The 20,287-nt window shown below is 41.5% G+C and overlaps 1 protein-coding gene across 1 annotated transcript in view; it reads right to left on the reverse strand.

Moving 5' to 3' along the window:
- The window catches only part of LOC306936369 (serine/threonine-protein kinase LMTK1-like), a 57,271-nt gene extending 39,023 nt beyond the window's left edge, over positions 1–18,248 (reverse strand). Inside the window, exon 1 of the mRNA XM_079519859.1 lies at positions 17,525–18,248. Coding sequence (XP_079375985.1) covers positions 17,525–17,606 — 82 coding nt within the window. The 5' untranslated portion in view covers positions 17,607–18,248. The remainder of the gene's footprint in view (positions 1–17,524) is intronic.
- Positions 18,249–20,287: the final 2,039 nt, after the last annotated feature.

Here is a 20,287-nt window from a genome sequence, read left to right on the forward strand (position 1 = left end):
AGTGCATGCACGTATATGCACTGACTGTTGCACACACGCTCTTTATTTGTTTCTATTGAAAAACACCAGTAAAATAACGTTTATTTTATTTTATTTCATTCGAGTCACGACGAAGGAATGAGTTGAAATGCCATACGTGCGCCATGCGTATTGCTGCGGCCCCAATGTTATGGTCTTCGCTCGTAGCATTTTATTGAAGAAGAAGTCGGGTGTGATACAGCATATGAAAGCTAACTTACCAGTGATTATGGAGATGTTTTAATTTTTTTAAAAGGTTGAGAAATGAGCGATATATGACCCTTTACAATCTCAACGTTTGAACGTTTGAGCCAGAAAGCTCGTCTCCTGCTGTTGCCATGTCTCATAGAATAGGTCTATAAACATACTCCCTAAAGAATCGCATATAACAGGGGTCTGCAACCTATTTTAAATGAAGTGCCATGTTTTTATTTTCTAGATAGTGAGTCTGCCATATCAAGATTCATTTTAATGACACCACATTAAAATTTCCAGCATATTTTGATTGTCCACAAATAAATAATGAATAAAGTTCTTCCTTCTTTTTACATATTTCCTTGCACATTGTTATAATGATCATTATAAATATATATCCCCCTGCAGTCAGAGTTCATAGTTTTAATGAATTAATGTGATGCATTGTGAGCTGGTAGATCTGCTATTTTCAAAAGTAATCTTTGAAAAAAGTGACAATTGTGGAATATTTTTGAAAAATGTTATTGAAACATTTAAAAACACAAATCTGTCATGGGGGTCACTGGCTTAGTTGGGCAAATGCATTCATCTGGGGGTCCTTGACATGGGAATGTCGCTGTGTGAGGATCACTGGTTTAAACAACATTAGGAGAAAAGCCCAAATAAGCACTTTAGAAACAAGAAAAGCAACCACAACTACCAATATTTACAAGCAACTTTACAGAAAAAGAAGCCGCTTATAATAAACAGCAAACAGACATGGCAACACTCTAGAGCCGCTCAAGTGTAAAATCAAACAGTGCTTTTTGCTTTTAAGACGTGGTCAGACCCAGGTCGAATCGGTATGCGCTGAGTGTTTTTAGGTCAAGGGGCTTAATAGCAAATAGCGTAAAGCGAAAATAATTAACATATGGACATATGTATACAATATACACTATAGAGTGCTATGTCTACATAAAGTGCTATTTAAGTTACATAAGTTGAGCCTATGCATACGCCTGTAGGAGGTCGAGGCTACGGCAAGTGCTATGGGCTAAGATGGAGTCTGAAGAGGTGCGTTTTCAGACTGGGAGTGAATCTGCCGTTCTGATTGCAATGGGAAGTGCATTCCATATAGTTTTGGAGCCAGAAGGGAGAAGAGTTTTGGATGTGTGGAGCGTTGTCCCGGTGTCTTTAGCGAAGGTACTTCCAGCTTCCCTGCGTCGGCTGATCTGAGCGCTCGGGAGGGTTTGATCAGACTTGTAAGATATGGCGGTGCCGTACCTTTGGTTGCTTTAAATGCCAGCATCAGAGTTTTGTACTGTGCGGGCAGCGACCGGGAGCCAATGGAGGGAGCGGAGAAGGCTAAGTCTTAGTCAACAAAATGTACACTGGAGAGGGAGAGAGAGATAGAAAGAAATAGAAGTAGTCTGAGGTTGAGGTGGATGCTATCTAAGTCAGGACTGCAGAGTTCTTTTGAAGAGGTCAGCAATTCTGTAACTCGTCAAGTCTGTAACTTGGTTAAATTGAAGTCTATTACTAATAACTTCAGTACAGGGTAACTAACGCCATGGCCCAAACTTTAACACACAGTCATGCAAAAATATGTGCACACAAACATAACTTTATAAAGCCTAGGAGTCTGAATTCCATACTACAGTATATATAGAGGGTTTCTGTGTGATGGGCGGTCCTCCCTTAACTCTTTGAGCGTTTCAAGGATTTCTATATAGTAGGTAGACTTCTCTATGGCCAGAATGGCGTTTTTGAATGATTTATTGAAAATTCTCTGTTGTGAATGTGTGACAACGAAAGACCTTCAGAGAAAGCTTGACTTGTCTGCTTCCAGGAAAAAAATGAACTGAGTTGATAAAATGTTTAGTTCTTGTGTTGGAAGCCATTTAAAAGAGCCTGCATTGACACTGTTTCTGTTTCTAGGACAACCAAAAAAAGTTATGCCCGGTTGAAGTTTTATTTTCTAAATAACTTTTTTTCTGCTGGGCATACATAGCCATGCAATATCTCATTTTAAAGGGTGAGTTGTCTAGTTCAATTAAAATAAAATAAAAAGTTTCTCACATGTACCACTGTAGATATTTTGCCATCTATAAATAGCATGGTCAGTCATGATCAATCTGACCTATCCAGCTAAAAGTCCCCATAGCTCTGAAATTGGAACATCATATAAACTCAATTCTTTTTTGGGGTAAAATTAGACATTCTAACGCACATTTTGATATATACCATGTTTACATAGTCTTACCAGTACCTTGTCTATTCATGCATGTATCTCAAAAACCTGTTATGAAGAAACACAGTTTTGATAAAAAACACATCCAAGGACATTGTTTTGATATGACTTGGTGCCCATGATATGTATCAAAATATAGACTTGAATGTATACTGTATTATAAAAAAGAAATTGAGTTATTACCATCTACCGTTACAGAGTAAATCACAGTTGAAACTTGCTTAGTCATATACAATAAACCTCACAATAGTGAACAAAATAGTCATGACAGGTCTAACTCATTGTAAAAGCGTCTTTTATTTTTTACGACTACTAACATAATAAAATGATAAATATTACAGAAAATAAATAGGCCTACATACAAAACAGTTACTCCTCCCCTAGCTCTGATCCATAGCTCTAAATGCGCATTTAGAGCTATGGATCAGAGCTACTCCTCCCAAATGTCCCCAAACCCAGTCCTTGACGGTGTGTGTGTGTGAGTTAACCTGACTCCGCCATATGGGGCAGCAGAGTGTACACTGTGTTCCCCCCTCCTGCTCCCATCTGGGAACTCTCAGGCAGACTTGATGCCCGGCCACAAAACGGCCTGGCCAATCAGCAGCAGCTTCTAGCAACTTCTAGCAGCAGCTTCTAGCTTCTACTAGCTGCTGCTGATTGGCCAGGCCGTTTTGTGAGCAACTTCGCTTCTAGCTGCTGCTGATTGGCCAGGCCGTTTTGTGGCCGGGCATCAAGTCTGCCTGAGAGTTCCCAGATGGGAGCAGGAGGGGGGAACCCAGTGTACTCTCTGCTGCCCCATCTGGCGGAGTCAGGTTATGTGTGAGTAGGCTAAATAAAAAAAACACCCAAAAACTGCCCCCCCTGAAATGAATGAATGAATGAATCCGGTTCAGTGTCGGAGAACGCCATCGCAGTCTTGACTCTTCATCCTCCTCCTCCTCCTCCTCCTCATCTGATGCCAGTTCTAAATATATAAAAAGAAATAAACATTTTAGCTGTAGTCAGTGCACGCTACTATTACATGGCGTTTTACCCGGCTGCTGGCGATCAATGATTTTATTGTGCAGTGTCTTTGTGGGCCGAGTCGTGGCATGACAAATACAAATAGATGCTTGTATAAGTAGTATCACGATAAAATAATATGGCAACGTTAGAATGAAACACCAATGAGTGATCGGTGGTAATGTAGCTAGCTGCCCAGGGTATATCCAGCACCATTGCGTCGCAATCATCCAGCAACATTGGTACTGGCTATTGCCCGGGCTTGTGGCCCGGCCAATAGCCAGTACCATTTGTGCAGTGTTTGTTAGCAACTACTACTAGCCAACAGCCAGTGGAATGTGGTGACGTGATGGTGCTGGATATACGCTGGGCAGCTACATTACACGCGATCACTCATTGGTGGTGTCATTCTAACGTCGCCATATTATTTTATCGTGATACTAATTATACAAACATCTATTTGTATGCCACGATGCCACGATTCGGCCCACAAAGACACAGTACAATACATTCATTTGATCAGATGTTTTTGTTAGCTACGTCGATCACCTATAGTACCGACCCTTGTTATATATTCTCCGACTATGCATGTCACGATGACTAAACCAGTTAGATCTATCCATATATGGTTCTACCACATCTATCTGATATCAGCACTAGGTCGGCTCGGGCCAAATATAGGGATCGTCTTACTAGACATGTCATATTAGGGCATTTTCGAATACAATAAAATTACCTTTTAGCGAAGGCATCAGCCTTGGTGGTAACTCCGGTGGGGAGAAGAAATAACATTGCACACGTGTAATCCGCGAGGGTGGATGTTGCAGCCCGGCCAACGGTCTGGGACTGGAGAATGCCACTGGACACGGATGGATCATTTTTCAGATTGTTTTTTTTGCGGCGACTGCAAACCTGGCTGAAAAACTCTTCCTCCAGTGCCCACCTCGGAGGAGTCAACCAACCCCCCTGTTCACTGGGGGCTGGGCGTCAGTTTCCAATAGGAAAGCATACACGTGTGTCACGTGACACGGGAATTCTGGGAAATGTAGTTGATATTTATGCTCAATACTATATACAGAGGTGCGGACCGAATTAATATATTGGTATTAATAAAAAAAGAGAACTACGGAAAATCACGTACAGGGCAGAAAAGACTAATGCAAAACTCCACGTGTTTTCCAGTAGTAATCTGTCTAAGGGTTAAGCCAATTTCCATATACTGTAGGATTTGAAAATGTTTGAAAATGGTCACTGTACTATAATGAAAAACCCATACGCCTGCACGCACACACGCACGCACGCACGCACAGTCACACGCACACACACACACACACACACACACACACACACACACACACACACACACACACACACACACACACACACACACACACACACACACACACACACACACACACACACACACACACACACACACACGTGCAACTTCCCCTTTTTGACCCAGAGACCAGGTGCTGACAGTTCTGCAGGGCAGGAATGGTGCCAAACTAAACACCACAGCAATGAAATCCCCTCTAGAAAGACAGCAAGTGTGTGTGTGAGAGAGAGAGAGAGAGAGAGAGAGAGAGAGAGAGAGAGAGAGGAGAGAGTGTGTGTGTGTGTGTGTGTGTGTGTGTGTGTGTGTGTGTGTGTGTGTGTGTGTGTGTGTGTGTGTGTGTGTGTGCTGTGCTGGCAGTGGGGGAAGGGGAGGCACACATTCTTATAAACAACCAGGGACATCCGTTATGTAACTGACCAGTAAACTCTCCCATGGATGATTGGACTACAGGAGTGGGCCCATGTATGTCCTCCAGAGACCAAGTCAGTTTACTAAAACCACATTGTTCTGTCATTCATGTCGTCCAGGTCCATAGAAAAGCATGGACAGCTGGAAGTCACCCATACAAACCTCATCAAAGCAGCATTAGGTCCTATTACTTACTGTATATACTACATGTACAAACCATGTGCTCGTTCACCTGTTTATCACATGACTCTGGCACAGGAAAGATGAGTTAAATTTGTTGCTATAGCAACGTTATGGATTGCTGATTGTGATCGATGATCCCCCCCCCCCCCACACACACACACACACACACCCTTACAGTACTGTACACATACAGCACATAACAAAATAAAAATCACACCCGTGTGAACTGAGTGGTGTAAGGTCTTATATAGCCTGTCTGACGTAATGAAATCATGTCTGACGTAATGAAATCACACCCGGGTGAACAGGGTGAACATAGCAACCATGCAAATTTTTTCTGCACAGACTAACAAAGCCAGTTGTAGGAGTGGTTTACACCACTCAAAAATCATGTCTGACGTAATGAAATCACACCCGGGTGAACAGGGTGAGCATAGCAACCATGCTCATTTTTTCTGCACTAACAAAGCCAGTTGTAGGAGTGGCTTACACCACTCAAAAATAAATACAGCACATGCAGAGCTTGCAGGGATCCAGTGACCTGCCTGCCTGTCTTCATAAGCTAAACTTAGAGAGTTCAATTAAGACTCATTTCCAGCAACAGTGTGGTTGAACTAAACTGCTTTTTAACTTAATTTCTGCAACATGTTGGTATTTCAGGAGGTCAGCAGCAAGTAGGCTGGACGTTATGACTTGAAATAATCAAAGGGAGTCTACCAGCGCGCTAGCGCCTGAATAAAAAAGGCTTAAACTGTCTGAGCTGCTCCAGTGTCAATCCCTTCTTCCACTTCAAATTATCATTATAGAGATTATTTCAAACGCTTAAAATGTAACATTTTGATAGTGAAAATAGCAGATCTCCAAGCTCACAATGTGTTGCATCATAACACGCTGTGAGCCTGTTGATCGGTTATTTTCACTATTTTTTTACGCCGCCATTGTACAATGAAATATAATACAGGATGATCAGACAAATCGATTTAGCAGATTATAAATAATATGTTAAATTCAAGGTTAGGTCTGTCATGCCAAGCTTTTCAGCCGCGAGCCCTTTTTTTTGAAGAGCCCAAAAGCTGATCCGGTGAACCGGAAGTAATAATCGGTCATTTACGGGGCGAGCGCTAGTTATATTCTTTCATCAGAAACGCTAATACTAACCACAAAGTCGCAGGGAATTTTATTAAGCTTCTAAAACATCGATGTTCTGCATGATCACCTCAATCTGAGCTTCAATTCTGAGAAAAACGCTGCTAAAGATTGTGCTTTTAGTTAGAGTGGACAGAGCGAACACATTCAATGACGTCACAATGCGGAAGCACAGCGTTGCCATACGACGGAGACACCAAGAACCGGCAAATATAAGATTTGGATTCATAATAACCTAATAAGTCTTCCAATGTCGATCTTGGTGAGCTGTGATTTATTTTAAAAGTCGACCAATGTTGTTTTAGTCAGAGAGAGTTCAAATGTTGTCAGTTCGAGTCCGAGCCCTAGAAAAACGTTTTATTGAATTTTAAGCTTCTCGATTATTCGGTTATGTTAGATATTATTATTATGTTCAGTTAAATGCCCAGCTCTAGTTAGCAGGCACAGTTATCCTCCATCAGAGAGTATACTGTTAGTGTACATGCTCAGTGTTGAGATGTCCACTTTTTCTGTAAAGTTGAGGTTTTTATTGCCTCGTTTCTAAAGTGTAGTTGTTTATCTGGGCTTGCTTCCAACGTTTTTTGTTTTTTTCAATTTACGTTTTATTGAATTTTAATCAAACATACATGTAAACGAGACGACTGACAATTGACAATACATACAACCAAAAACAAAACAAGACAATATACGTACAATACACACAAGGGGAGATATCTGCCTCTCTTCTCTATTGATGATCATCATAAATAAGTACCTCAAACAGGTGAATATACAGGTTAAACAGGTTTAACTGAATTTATACAAAATCAGGTCTTATGGTAGATCTTCCAAAGTTTTTAATTATTTAATAACAGTGGTTCTCAAATGTTTTCATGTCATGGACCGCCAATTTAAATTTGAGAACCACTGTTATTAAATGGGGGTTATGGACAAATACATTAGTATTTGTCCATAACCCCCATCTGAGAATGTTTGATGCCAGGGATTTGAATGTTTATTTGCATCGTTTTGAAAATAGCAGATCTACAAGCTCACAATGCAACTTGTTTTAGATCGTCTATTTTCAAATATAAACTACACAGGTGCTGATGTGACCTACTGTATATATAGTCGCTTCTTTTTGGGCTTGTTTTCATAGACCTGGTTATTTCTCTCGCAAAATCATCTGGCAACACTGCTGCTGCTGCATTGAAGGAGAACTCCTTTACGCTCGGACACAGACCCTGGAGAGACGAATGCCTTTTGACAGCCTATCTCTGTCAGAGGCCAGGCAGGCAGGGAGGAAATCCCATGGTTTTGCAGAAGGACAAATTAAGAAATGCCAATGGACAGGAGAAAAGAAGAGCAACGGCCAAATAATCATGGTGGAATTGCACGCGCACGCGCGCACACACACACACACACACACACACACACACACACACACACACACACACACACACACACACACACACACACACACACACACACTGTTACCCCACTAGCATGTACAGCACCTTTCCAAAATAATGTAATATCATGGAAAAGTTTTATTTTTTTCCATAATTCCATTCAAAAAGTTTAACTTTCATAGATTATAGATTCAATGCACACAACGTAAATGATTTCAAGTATTTATTTATCTTTACACAATTTTGGCTTACAGCTCATAAAACCCACTATAAACAGAATTTCAAAAAAAATTAATACTGTGAAGAAATCACCATTTACTCCTCAGTTTTTGCAGAGCATGAATGTTTTAATCTGAATGCCACATTAAGAAATTAGGATCACATCAAATCAATCAAAATATGGTACTTTCAAAACAGATTCTCAATGGGGTTTAGGTCCGGTGAGTTGGCTGGCCAGTCAAGCACTGTGATGGCATGGGCATCAAACCAGGTTGTGGTGCTTCTGGCGGTATGGCCAAGGGCCAGGTCCTGCTGGAAGATGAAATCTGCATCTCTATACAGATCCTCAGCAGAAGGAATCATGAAGTCCTCTAAAACATTCTGGTAGACTGTTGTGGTGACCTTGGATTTAAGAAAGCAGAGTTTACCAACACCTGCACTGGACATTGCACCCCAAATCATGACTGACTGTGGATATTTCACACTGGACCTCACGCAGCTTGGATTCTGTTCCTTACACGTCTTCCTCCAAACCCTTGGACCTCGATTCCCAAACGAAATGCACACTTTCATCGGAAAAGAGGACCTGGCCCTTGCCCATACCGCCAGAAGCACCACAACCTGGTTTGATGCCCATGCCATCACAGTGCTTGACTGGCCAGCCAACTCACCGGACCTAAACCCCATTGAGAATCTATGGGGTATTGTCAAGAGGAAAATGAGGGGCACCAGACCCAGAAAGAGGAGCTGATAGTAAGCATCAAGGACACCTGGGCTTCCATAACTCCCAGGCAATGCCACACGCTGATTGCCTCAATGCCACGGCGTATCGAGGCAGTGATGAAGCCAAAGGGATTCCCAACCAAGTATTGGAGATTGACATTTCTGTTTTGAAAGTACCATATTTTGATTGATTTGATGTGATCCTAATTTCTTAATGTGGCATTCAGATTAAAAGATTAATTCTCTGCAAAAACTGAGGAGTAAATGGTGATTTAAATTTTCAATAAAAAAAAAAAAAATCTGTTTTAGTGGGTTTTCTGAGCTGGAAGCCAAACTTGTGTAAAGAATCATTTACATTGTGTGCACTGAATCTATAATCTATGAAAGTTAAACTTTTTGAATGTAATTATGGAAATAAGCCAACTTTTCCATGATTTCCTTTTTGGAAAGGTGCATGCACAATACATTTTGTTACTGTGTTATGCTATCATGTCAGCGTTCTCTGGTGACTGCAGAGGGGGTAGAGAGACAGCAGAATAAGAACAGGGCGTTGTACTCCCACCACCCTCCACCATTTACATCCTCTCCATCCATCCATCCATCCATCCATCCGTGCTTTCTATGGCTGAGTGCAGATATTATGGCAAAACGATGCCAGGGCCTGCAGAGAGACATGATAACCGTCATTAACTGGGAGTGGAAGCCCAGGAGACCAGTGTGGATCCAAATTACAGGGCTGTCGTCTCTCTGCGTTCGGGGAGAGGGAAGGCTGCGAGCAGGAAGGGAACACTGACTCAAACGTCTACCTCCGTCTTCCCTGCATCGCCGCTGGCACGGTTGGCTAGCCTTTCAATTAATTCCAAGGCAATGACAGCCAACCTACAGATCAATGAACGGAGGTGCTCAGGTTGAGAACATTGTACTTTAAGGAATCAACTTTACTCCGCTAGACCAGGGGTCTTCAACCTGGGGGTCGCGACATCAAATCATTTTGGGCGGGCCCCAGATTATTATTCAAAAAAACAAAAAAACACACATACCATAGTACACGAGACATGGCCAAAGCATTTCCGGGGGTCCCCAGCCAAAAAGGTTGAGAACCCCTGCTCTAGACCAGTGGTTCTCACCCTGTAAATTGGGACCTCCAGGGTCCCCCAAAATCATGTGGGGTCTCCAGATGACAGTTAAGTGAAAATGTAAGGACTTTTTAAGACCTTTTTAATAGCCCAAAACAGAAAGGTTTAAAGTAAAAGACCACCACTTCATCAAAAGTAATAAACAGTATACTATAACACTGGTCAATCATTGGCCAAAATGTCAAAATAATATAAGAACTTTGTGAAAATAGACGATCTGTAGATCTGCTACTTTCCCAAAATGATATCTGTGGAACAAAATGTAATGCCCCAACAGCTTATCATGGTACAGTAGGTGGTCTCCAGTTCAAATATGATTATTTTGGGGGTCACAGCCTGCAAATATTGAGAACCACTGCTCTAGAGTCTTCTCTTCTTCTTTAGACCACCTGATGTGGTTAAAAATGTGTGAGAATGTCTTACCTATTTTTGCTTTCCCAATGTGAGCTGCAAGCTTCTCTGGCATTGCAAACGGGCAAATGGGAAAAGACTGGACTCCTGACATATCAGGACCATCATCCATCATGTACCTACCATCAAATCGACTTAATATTTAATTGTATCGCTCCAAAAAGATATTCAGTTGGGCCTGCTGTGAATGCACCTCTACAGACGTGAAATGTACTGTGTGTGTGTGTGTGTGTGTGTGTGTGTGTGTGTGTGTGTGTGTGTGTGTGTGTGTGTGTGTGTGTGTGTGTGTGTGTGTGTGTGTGTGTGTGTGTGTGTGTGTGTGTGTGTGTGTGTGTGTGTGTGTGTGTTGCATGAAGGCCATAAGGAGCCCTGGGGAAGTTGGGGAACCAGTGGTATCTGGTCTGAAATAATTGCACAGTGATGGCTGAATGCTTTCAAACATTTCACAAAATTCACTATACACTCAATAGTCAAGCAACTGAGATGACATGCAGAATATCAAAATATAATGTGACCATGGGGTGAGGAAGTCTAGAATAGACAGACACACCTTTTGTGACACAAACCTAAAGGCTAGAACAATGTGTTCTATTATAAATACCAAGCAGTCTTTTAAAAGATAAAGAGAGAGTACAACGTATTGTGATAGACTACATACGGATCACCTAAAAATACATGTGCACACATGTCCACAATCTCAACCTGCACAGTGAAAGTGTGCGCTGAAAAGGCCACATCTCCCCATATACAGAGTACAGAAGGGAAAAGGGATATGTCAAATGTTTCCCCCTGACTGGGTGAAGTGGTGAACCCACTCCATTGCCATTTCAGCTGCCCCAGAGTCAGACTTATGCAACAGAAGTGCTTGCTGTAATACATGGAGAGATGAATAATGGAATAGTCAGCAGCGGTTGTCTCTTACCAACATGGTCAGAGGAATTCTGAGAGCACCGCTCTGCAGGCATGTGCATGTGTGGGAACCTTTTTTCCCTGTATACAGAAGGTGAACTTCACCTGTATTCCTATGTGTGTGTGTGTGTGTGTGTGTGTGTGTGTGTGTGTGTGTGTGTGTGTGTGTGTGTGTGTGTGTGTGTGTGTGTGTGTGAGTGAGTGTACATAATTATGCATGCATGAGTGTGTGCGTGTGTGCGTATGTGTGTTGTTTGTCTTTTAACTGTGCCCACAGGGTAAACCAGGGCTCTATCCTTGGCACCCTCCTATTTTACCCTCACCAAATATATTGCTGCTCTACAGGCTCAAAACAGGACATGTTGTGAGCTTGTAGATGTGCTATTTTTGTTGAATGTTGGGCTATTTTGGCCTAATTGACCATAGGGTTCCAGTGGTTAAGCTTACTTTATTTGCGAGCCTGTGTCATTCAACCTCACGCACGAGCGCCACATTTCACATTTTCTCAAATAATGCTCTGTGCTCTCACACCTCTCCTAATCCTAAACCTCTGGCATTAGAACTCTCCATAGTCCTGAAGCCGCAAGCAGTCAGGTACTCAAATTGTTGTCTGCTATCTCTGTCTGTGGTGCTGAAATCTGGATCCCACACACAGGTGACTTTACTGGCCATGGCACGTGAATGCCAACATAGGCAGGATTATGTACTATGCTGCCACAGCCTATTTTGTTCCCCCTAAGGGCTTATAAAATTGTTCTCCTGTCCACAGACCAATTGTCTGTGGACGCACGTGCGTGCGTGCGTGCATGCATGCATGCGTGCGTGCATCTGTCCGTGCGTGCGTGTAACTCAAGTCTAACATAGCCTGGGGCAGAAGTAACAGATGTGGAGGATGTGAGGATGACTGGAGTTTTTCCCTAAGTTTAAATGTTGTATGCCTATTACTCCTGTCCACAGACCAATTGTCTGTGGACTCACGCACGTGCATGAGTCCACCCAGTCCCACCCAGCGCTCAAATGGTCATGATGAGGAGGGGACCTGTGAATATAAGGGTCTTGCTCAGGAACACTTTATCATGTAGAAATGGGCCAGGAGGTGAATCACTAGCTAGCCCATGTTATGTGTGTAAAAACTCACATTTGGGATACTGTATAAAGTGTGTTGCATTCGCAGCTGGATTAAAGGAGATCATATCAACAGCTTAACTCTATTGGCAATCCAATTAACACTGATTGCTGACAGTATGGTGACACATACTATATTGTCAATATATTGACACCACAATGCAGTTAAACAAAGGACGCAAATAGAACTGTAGCTATCTTATGAAAGATTGAGCATTGCTTATCCTTACAGTATCTGCTATTGGATCTCATCTGAAGTGTTAGTCATTTGGTAAAAGACCGGGGAATTGATTATCCAAATCCACAGTTAGGTCCAGACCTATTTTTAAGACATGGTTCAGTTCAAATCTCTTGTTATTTAATTTCTGTGTTCTGGGTTTTATTAAATCAATACGTAATGCCTATGCCTCGCTGGACAAAATACAACTCTGTGCACCAATCCCTACTTAAAATGTGCCGTCTCAACAAGTAAGAAAGCGATCACACGACGCTGGTACCAACAGGACCCACCAACGAAAGAACATTGGATGGACATTACTGAGGAACTGTTATGGAAAAACTAACATTCACAAGTGGATAAGTTCTATAAAAAGTGGGATCTCTTCTTTCAGCCTGGATTTCAATGAATGTATCCTGCAGAATATGAAAAATGCAGCCTTGTTTTTGTTTTTTCCTTTTCTTTTTTGTATTGTCTTTTTTTTTGTCCTTGTCTTTTCATCAATAAAAAATAAGTGAAATAAAAGTGCCGTCTCCGCTGCCTGCTGTCTCTATGGGTGGATGGCACAGGCCATTTGAGTGATTGGCTGGTGGCAGTGGCTCATAGGGTAGAGTGGCCATTTGGGAATCTTTCCAGTTCGATCCCTGGACCCTGGCTCCTCCTGGCTTAGTGTTGAAGTAGGGCTGTCAGTTCACCTCTATAATCCAATTCGAATTTCATTGCTTCATTATTTGTAATTTTCGAATATATTCGAATATTTACATTGTTTATTTTAGCTCATTATAGCCTACTGAAAAACACCTCTATACACAGAATATCAAGTTTTGTATGCACGTTCTGTCCACTAGAGGGCCCCCCCATTCAAACGCCAAAGCTATTTTTTCAACATGACATGGTTTGCACGGAAAAATAATAATAATGTTTCATTAGTCAGTCTATCATGGACGGGACAACTCCAGACTCCAGATCACCAGCAATAGTTTCTCTATTTTAACAGAATGCTTGGCTATCAGATGAACAGGCCAGTAATGCATAGTCTGCAGACAACGTTTTCTCTTGATGTTATTTTCCCGTCCACCTTCCACTCATCACGGCGTTCGGAAATAGCGCACTGACTGCACTGTGCAATGCAAACTAATAGGCGAGTGCTCTCCTGTCCGGTGCGATATTTCCGAACGTAAATGTTCCCCTGTTCCCTGTTGTTATCTTGAGCCTCTGCCTTGTTTGTTTACACGTGTGCTGCTGCAGTGTTGCTTCCTGCTTTAGTCTGACTCACGCCCAGCGGCAGCTATCCATAGGCAGCTATCCCACTTGATAGAGTGAGGACGTAACGAAAGCACCGCCCCCTGCTATAACTCTAGTCTGGAAGGCGAGAAGCGGCCGGACCGATTCAACAGCGGTAGATTCGTTATTCATACATTAAGCGAGCGGATAAAATAAAATATAAAACAAAATAAAAATATAAAATATAATTAATAAATGATAAAAGCTCCATTCGAATGGCAATTTTAGCTTTCGAATATATTTAATTTTTTTAATATTCGAATTTCTTTCATATTATGAAATTCGTTCTGACAGCCCTATGTTGAAGTGCCCTTGACCAAGCCACTGAACCCGACAGTGTACACATTCTGCATGTAGACTTGAACAGTACTCCAACAACACAAAAAGCTCCTCATCACACCCTCCCATTGCCTAGGCCTAGGTAACTGATTCTAATCTCATCACCAGCTGGCTCTGATACTTTACAGACGGTCAGAGTATATGCTCATTAACTAACATTGCCATATTCATGTTTTAAACTTAATTCAAATGAAAGATCAGGCCTTCTTCAGGCATGACGGAATAAGGTCAGTAGACCGAAAGCTTGCAAAGTAAATACATTGATTGTGCACAGATCTGAGTGTGTGGAGCTTCCCTTTATATTTGTCATTATGCCTTTTTCACATTTTTTTACAAACTTAATTCAAATGAAAGAGACCTCTTGGTTGTACATCTGTACAGCCTGTAAATAAGCAAAGGGAAACAAAAGGGCTGCGCTGTTTGTGAAACAAGCTTTTAGATTATCTGAAACCTTTACTTGCACTTTTTGTGGTGAAAGGGTTTCACCAACTTTCTTCTTTGCTGCCTTGATCTCCTTAACCCCCCCCCCCCCCCCCCCTCTTCCTCCCTTTCTTGTTTTTCTTGGAAAAAATGACACGATGGGAACTATGCACAAAAACTAATTTCACCCACTTTACTTGAAAATCTGTGATGTGACACTAAAGTTGATTCTGAATGAACGAGAATTCATCCCTGTATAAACAACATGATTATTACCGCTTTTGTTACACGTAGATGCGTGTTGAATACTGACTAGACTAGAGTAATAGACATGTGTGTTGAATACTGACTAGACTAGAGTAATAAACAAGCCGCAACCATTGCATCTTGTAACAAATTCCTCCGCCATTGTTCAGACGCTTGGGCAACCCGGCTTTTCATTAAGAGCATTGTGTGCTCTGAGTGCTCCCAGAGCTGGAGAGCACCCTGGGTGTGCTCCAGCACTTTCAGAGTGTATTACAGAATGCACCCTTAATACGTACAGTATGATGTGTTGTTATGAGCAGGATATCAAATACCACTCTACACACAAGTCAATGAAATTATAACATTTGCCAGTTCACACCTGACTCTCTGTCAGAAATAGTTAATCTTTCACTCAACAGAGTGTGTGTGGTCAAGCCCTATGGAATATATGGAATGCATATGCTAATAAAAAGTATTTAAAATTATGCTTTGATGCTCATATTACCTTAGGAAGTATTAAGTGTTTTTATTAGCATATGTATTACCATACATTCCATATGGCTAGACACACTTGGACAACTTGCGACAGGAGTTCTCCCTATTGAGTGAAAGATTATCAATTCAATTATAAAATAATAAATACAATATTTAAGGTGTTTTAAATGTTAGATTTTGGTTATAGAGGACAATTATAATATAGTAAGGCATATTTGTCTTATTAGCCAGGGATCCTTTTAAACTTTCACTGAGATCTTTCTACAAATAAAATAAGAGAAAGAATTTGTCCACATTCTATTGAGGGTTTCTAAAACAAGTGGAATACAAATAGATTACAAGAGGCCCAGTAGGGCCAAGGTGAAATGGGCTCTCCTATAATTTAGTTGGTATCAAGTCCATTTTTATTAGTTATACAATTCAATTGCCATGCTGAGGTTACATTATCTTCTGCTTGCACTGAACTTCTTTGGCCATTGCATTTAAGAAATATGCATCTATCTTCCAAAAATAAATCATCATCATTAGTAGTACATGGTGTATACAGGTAGGAGACCCGTATAGTATGTTGCCCACATAATCACAAAATCCATGGTGCAGTTCTGTCTCTGACAACACTGAGGAAGGCCCATCAGGCCGAAACGCATCCGTTGTCCGTCAGAGCAGGTAAATAAACCATGTGAAAGGACATTTATTGCGTGCTGGCCATTTCTTTATTCCTATTTGTACTATTGAACCTCACACCTATTAGACCATTCGCCTAATTTGGAGTGCTGTGGGCTTTGTTTTCGCAATTCTTTTCTCGCAGTTCTGTCTCTCTAAACTTCCCTGTAAAAATAATGAAGAGAAACTGACTCAAATATACATTGTTAAAGACCATAATAGACATGGATGACTTCACAGAGAGAAGATTAAGGCCCAACACCATGTGCTTAGTAGCACCTGTTAAGATAATACAATGCTTTGTCATAGCAAGAAACCTTAGAAACGAGATACTGCTTTCATGTGATAGCCAGGTTATCTTATCAATGTCCTCTGTACTGACAAAGAAATAGACTTCTACAGTTTCTGGATTTTTTTGTTTTACATCTAAAGTTATTGATGTCACTTCTGAACCAGCAAATGCACCCTAAATGTCATTAAGATAACTTCTTTGAAATGGGCAAAAACTAAAATTATTGTTGCAGAGAAAGCCCTCAAGCCTCACAGAGTGTGTGGAGAGAGCAGATTGAGCTTGAATGACTGTATCATTTGTATGCTCAGCAGCACAGTGCAGGGACACTCTCAGTCCTTTCTTGCACTTGGACCCAGTTATTCATTTTGTTCCAATTCAAGCCCCTTTACAAAGGCTGTCTACACAGCAGTCCCTTGTAACTCCGCCATGGCCCCTTGGTACTGCAGTCAGCAAGTGGGTTCTCCGGCCCAGCATGATGATGGCTCTGCACTGGGTACATTTTTTTCACCAAGTCTGAATATGATAAATGACTACAGATAACACAACTGTCAGCTGAAAGAACCAGAGAGAAAGAGGGTAATTCCTTCAGCAGGGTTTTTGGTCATGATCTGCACATCCAGCATCTGTGCATTATGCCCAAACATACAGCAGCCAGCCAACACACGTGCACACTCCTTCACACCCTTATGCATGCATACTACATACACGCGTGCGCATACATAGGCCTACACATTACACACTCATACAAATACACAGCTGCAGGGGTGTACGTGCTGCTGAACTAATGCAGATCCAATGCAGCCACAAATCATTACCCTGTTGTCCCCATATGCTGCAATAGACTGTTGACTTGAATTATATATCTGCAAACAGAAGCTGATGATTTAAAATGGCCGTTGACATTGTGGTTATGTAGGTGGTATATTTATTTAGAGGGGTTTTGTCCACAACTTTTAAAATAAGGCACATGACTGCTGTCAACAGCTGCACAGCTAGCACCTAATTAACCATTGCACAAATCACCATAATGACAGGCAAAGGCTGAAGAAGACACGGGATTCTGGGCCTATACAACAGCAATATGCTGCTGGACTCCATGTACTGTACAGCATGTATCAATGTCATTGGCTTACCTGTGTCAAAGTGGGAACTGAAGGCAAAACTGGGATTGAAAAATGCTGAAGACATGACAATCACATGTAGGGTGAAGACCATCCTCTTCGTTGTGTCAGAGATGGGGTGCAGCGTACAGCAATAGCCCCAGTACAAAAAAGGTCAAGAGGGGGAAAAAAATCTTTGCTGTGTGGGGCATTTATGATGACTGTACCCTTGTAGTGCGCAGCATTTTATTCCATCACACACCTTGAGTCCGAAAATTCACCTCCATGCTCAGCTAAAGCGGATTCTGACTGATGCTGCTGACATGCGTTTCCATTTCGCTTTGGTATTATTAGACCCCATTAATTTACTTGTTTGACAACACAACGGTATCCTTGGTGGTTCACTGACGCGCTGGCTGTATGTATTTCGACTAAAAAGAGCACTTGGTGTCACGGTGAAACTGACTGTACCTTACAGCGTTCCCCTTCCTAAAACGACTGCACCAAGCATTTGGCAATCTTCCAGATGCATTCCTCCTTTCGACACCAGCACTGTCTTCTTCTCATAGCAACGTAACAGTAACATGCAGATATTCTTGACTCCTTTTTCCCCCGTTTAATATGTCGTGACTGAATCTGTCTGCGTTGTGTGTTTGCCTTTGGACACTGATTGTGCCAAAAGACAAAGAAGCGACATCTTGTGAAGGTATCCTGCAGGAATCTGTCCTTTAATTCTGAATCTGTCCGCCGAGGAGGAGAAGGGGGAGGGGGAGAGAGAGAGAGAGAGAGAGCGAGAGCCAGAGGGAGGAAGGGGGGTGTGTTGCACAGAAAATACCTGTCACCTAAACACGTGTGAATTAAAATGATACGTCTTATGGTGGTCCTGCATATTCAAATTGCAAATATATTGTAGTCTGGATCATTTTGACGCATCTGATCTGTTAGCAGTGAAATAAAAGATGCCATAAATGTAGCTCTGCAGGTCCTGTAGCTCTGCAGGTCTGCATGTTGTTATCGGCGGTATACCAAACGCTCTTCTTTGTCTGTACTCTGTAGCCTAAATTATTATGACGTTCCAAGACCCGTGATTATTTATACATTTGCACATAGTTTTGCAGTTGAACACTGAAAACACTCCTTTCTGACTCCTTTACTGGTTTTATCATCATAGCAGATTTTGTATTGACCTGTACTTTCGTTTGAACTTTGAACTCCATTCTACATTCTCCAAACTGAATACAAATTTCAATCAATCAATCAATCAATCAATCAATCAATCAATCAGGCTACAGTGGCTTACATCCTCTGCTCTTCTTAGGATGTAGCCTACGAGGCTACATTTTCTTGGTTGGATTCCTTCAATTCCACTCCCAGAGTTTAAATGGAGGAAGACTATAATTGATTGGATTTGTATAGATTTGTAGTGTGTTTTGTTTTGGATTTAAAAAAATATACCGGTATACAATGTATGCAATTATGCTGCTGATTCTTCACAGACTGCAATTGTTGCAACTGCACACCAGAGGGCAACATTGGATTAGTGTGACTGTGAGTGTGAAGTTGTGAACTGAAAACCCACACTTTCAGATTTCTGGAATGACCAGATAAAACCAGCATGAACTGCACATACTGTACAGCTAGCTAGGAACCATAATAAAAATAAAAATAAAACCCATGTGAAGTGAGGGGCAATCTTATCATCGTACATCATCATACACAATCAGAATCAGAATTTGCGTCCTCACCTTTGTCTTCAATGTTTGTGTTACGCACTGTTTGTCCATTGTCCATTCAATGTCAATGGGATTTAATGTTTGTGTAGGACAAAGTTTGTGTTAGCACACACATACACCAAAAGCTAGACATAGGAGGGGCTCAAAAACTTAACATGACCACATATATGAATACATCTTGGAGAAAGTAAGTTTGATGGTTTTGATTTGAGTATATTTGCATGAAATCTATTCTTCTGGGAAATGTTCTGTGAATGCGAGATGCTCAAGATAGATGGCCTGAATGGGTTAATATGCAACCATCTGAACGGAAATATGCTACAGTTTCACTAATAAAGATTGTAGGAAGAAGATTTGATACATTTGACTTGAGAATTCCGCATAAAATCTAAAAATATATATATATGTTATGGTATTTGGGCATTTCAGGTGGAAGGTTAATATCTAAAATGCATTATTCATAAATCAACATTGCACAGTATTTTGCATGAAAAAAACATAAAAAACTACTTTGGGTGTGTTTCGGGCCTCTTGAATAGGTGGCCCAAGCTACAAGAAAAACTTTTATTAAATGTTAGATTTGAGCATATTTGCCAGGGATCCTTTTAAGCTTTTATTATTTTCATGTTCACCCCCATGGCACCTGGACTATACGGTATAGTTCAGGAGCTGTGGGGGTGAACATGGTTGCCGTGGGGGTGAACATGGTTGCCGTGGGGGTGAACATGGTTTCTACAGTATAACCAAGATTTCTAAGATTGGGGCACACATCTGAGTTAGAAGCTTTGCTTACATTTTTATCCCACAATTTTTGTAACGGAGTTAGGGGCCTCTGACATAATTCTGACGTCTGCATAGACTCCATATTTGGGCATGCCTGACAAAGAACTCCATATATGGGCATAAAAGGGACACAGACATAATATCTGGGTGGGGCATTCATTTCCAACTTGCATTGTTCCAAGTAGGCCAGTGCCCAACGAGCCGTAGAGGCTCCAACGCATAATATCTGGGTGCGGCATGCATTTCCAATTTGCATCGATCCAATCATCCAAGTGTGATT

The sequence above is a fragment of the Electrona antarctica genome, assembly GCF_951216825.1.
Source record: "Electrona antarctica genome assembly, chromosome: 14".
NCBI lineage: Eukaryota > Metazoa > Chordata > Actinopteri > Myctophiformes > Myctophidae > Electrona > Electrona antarctica.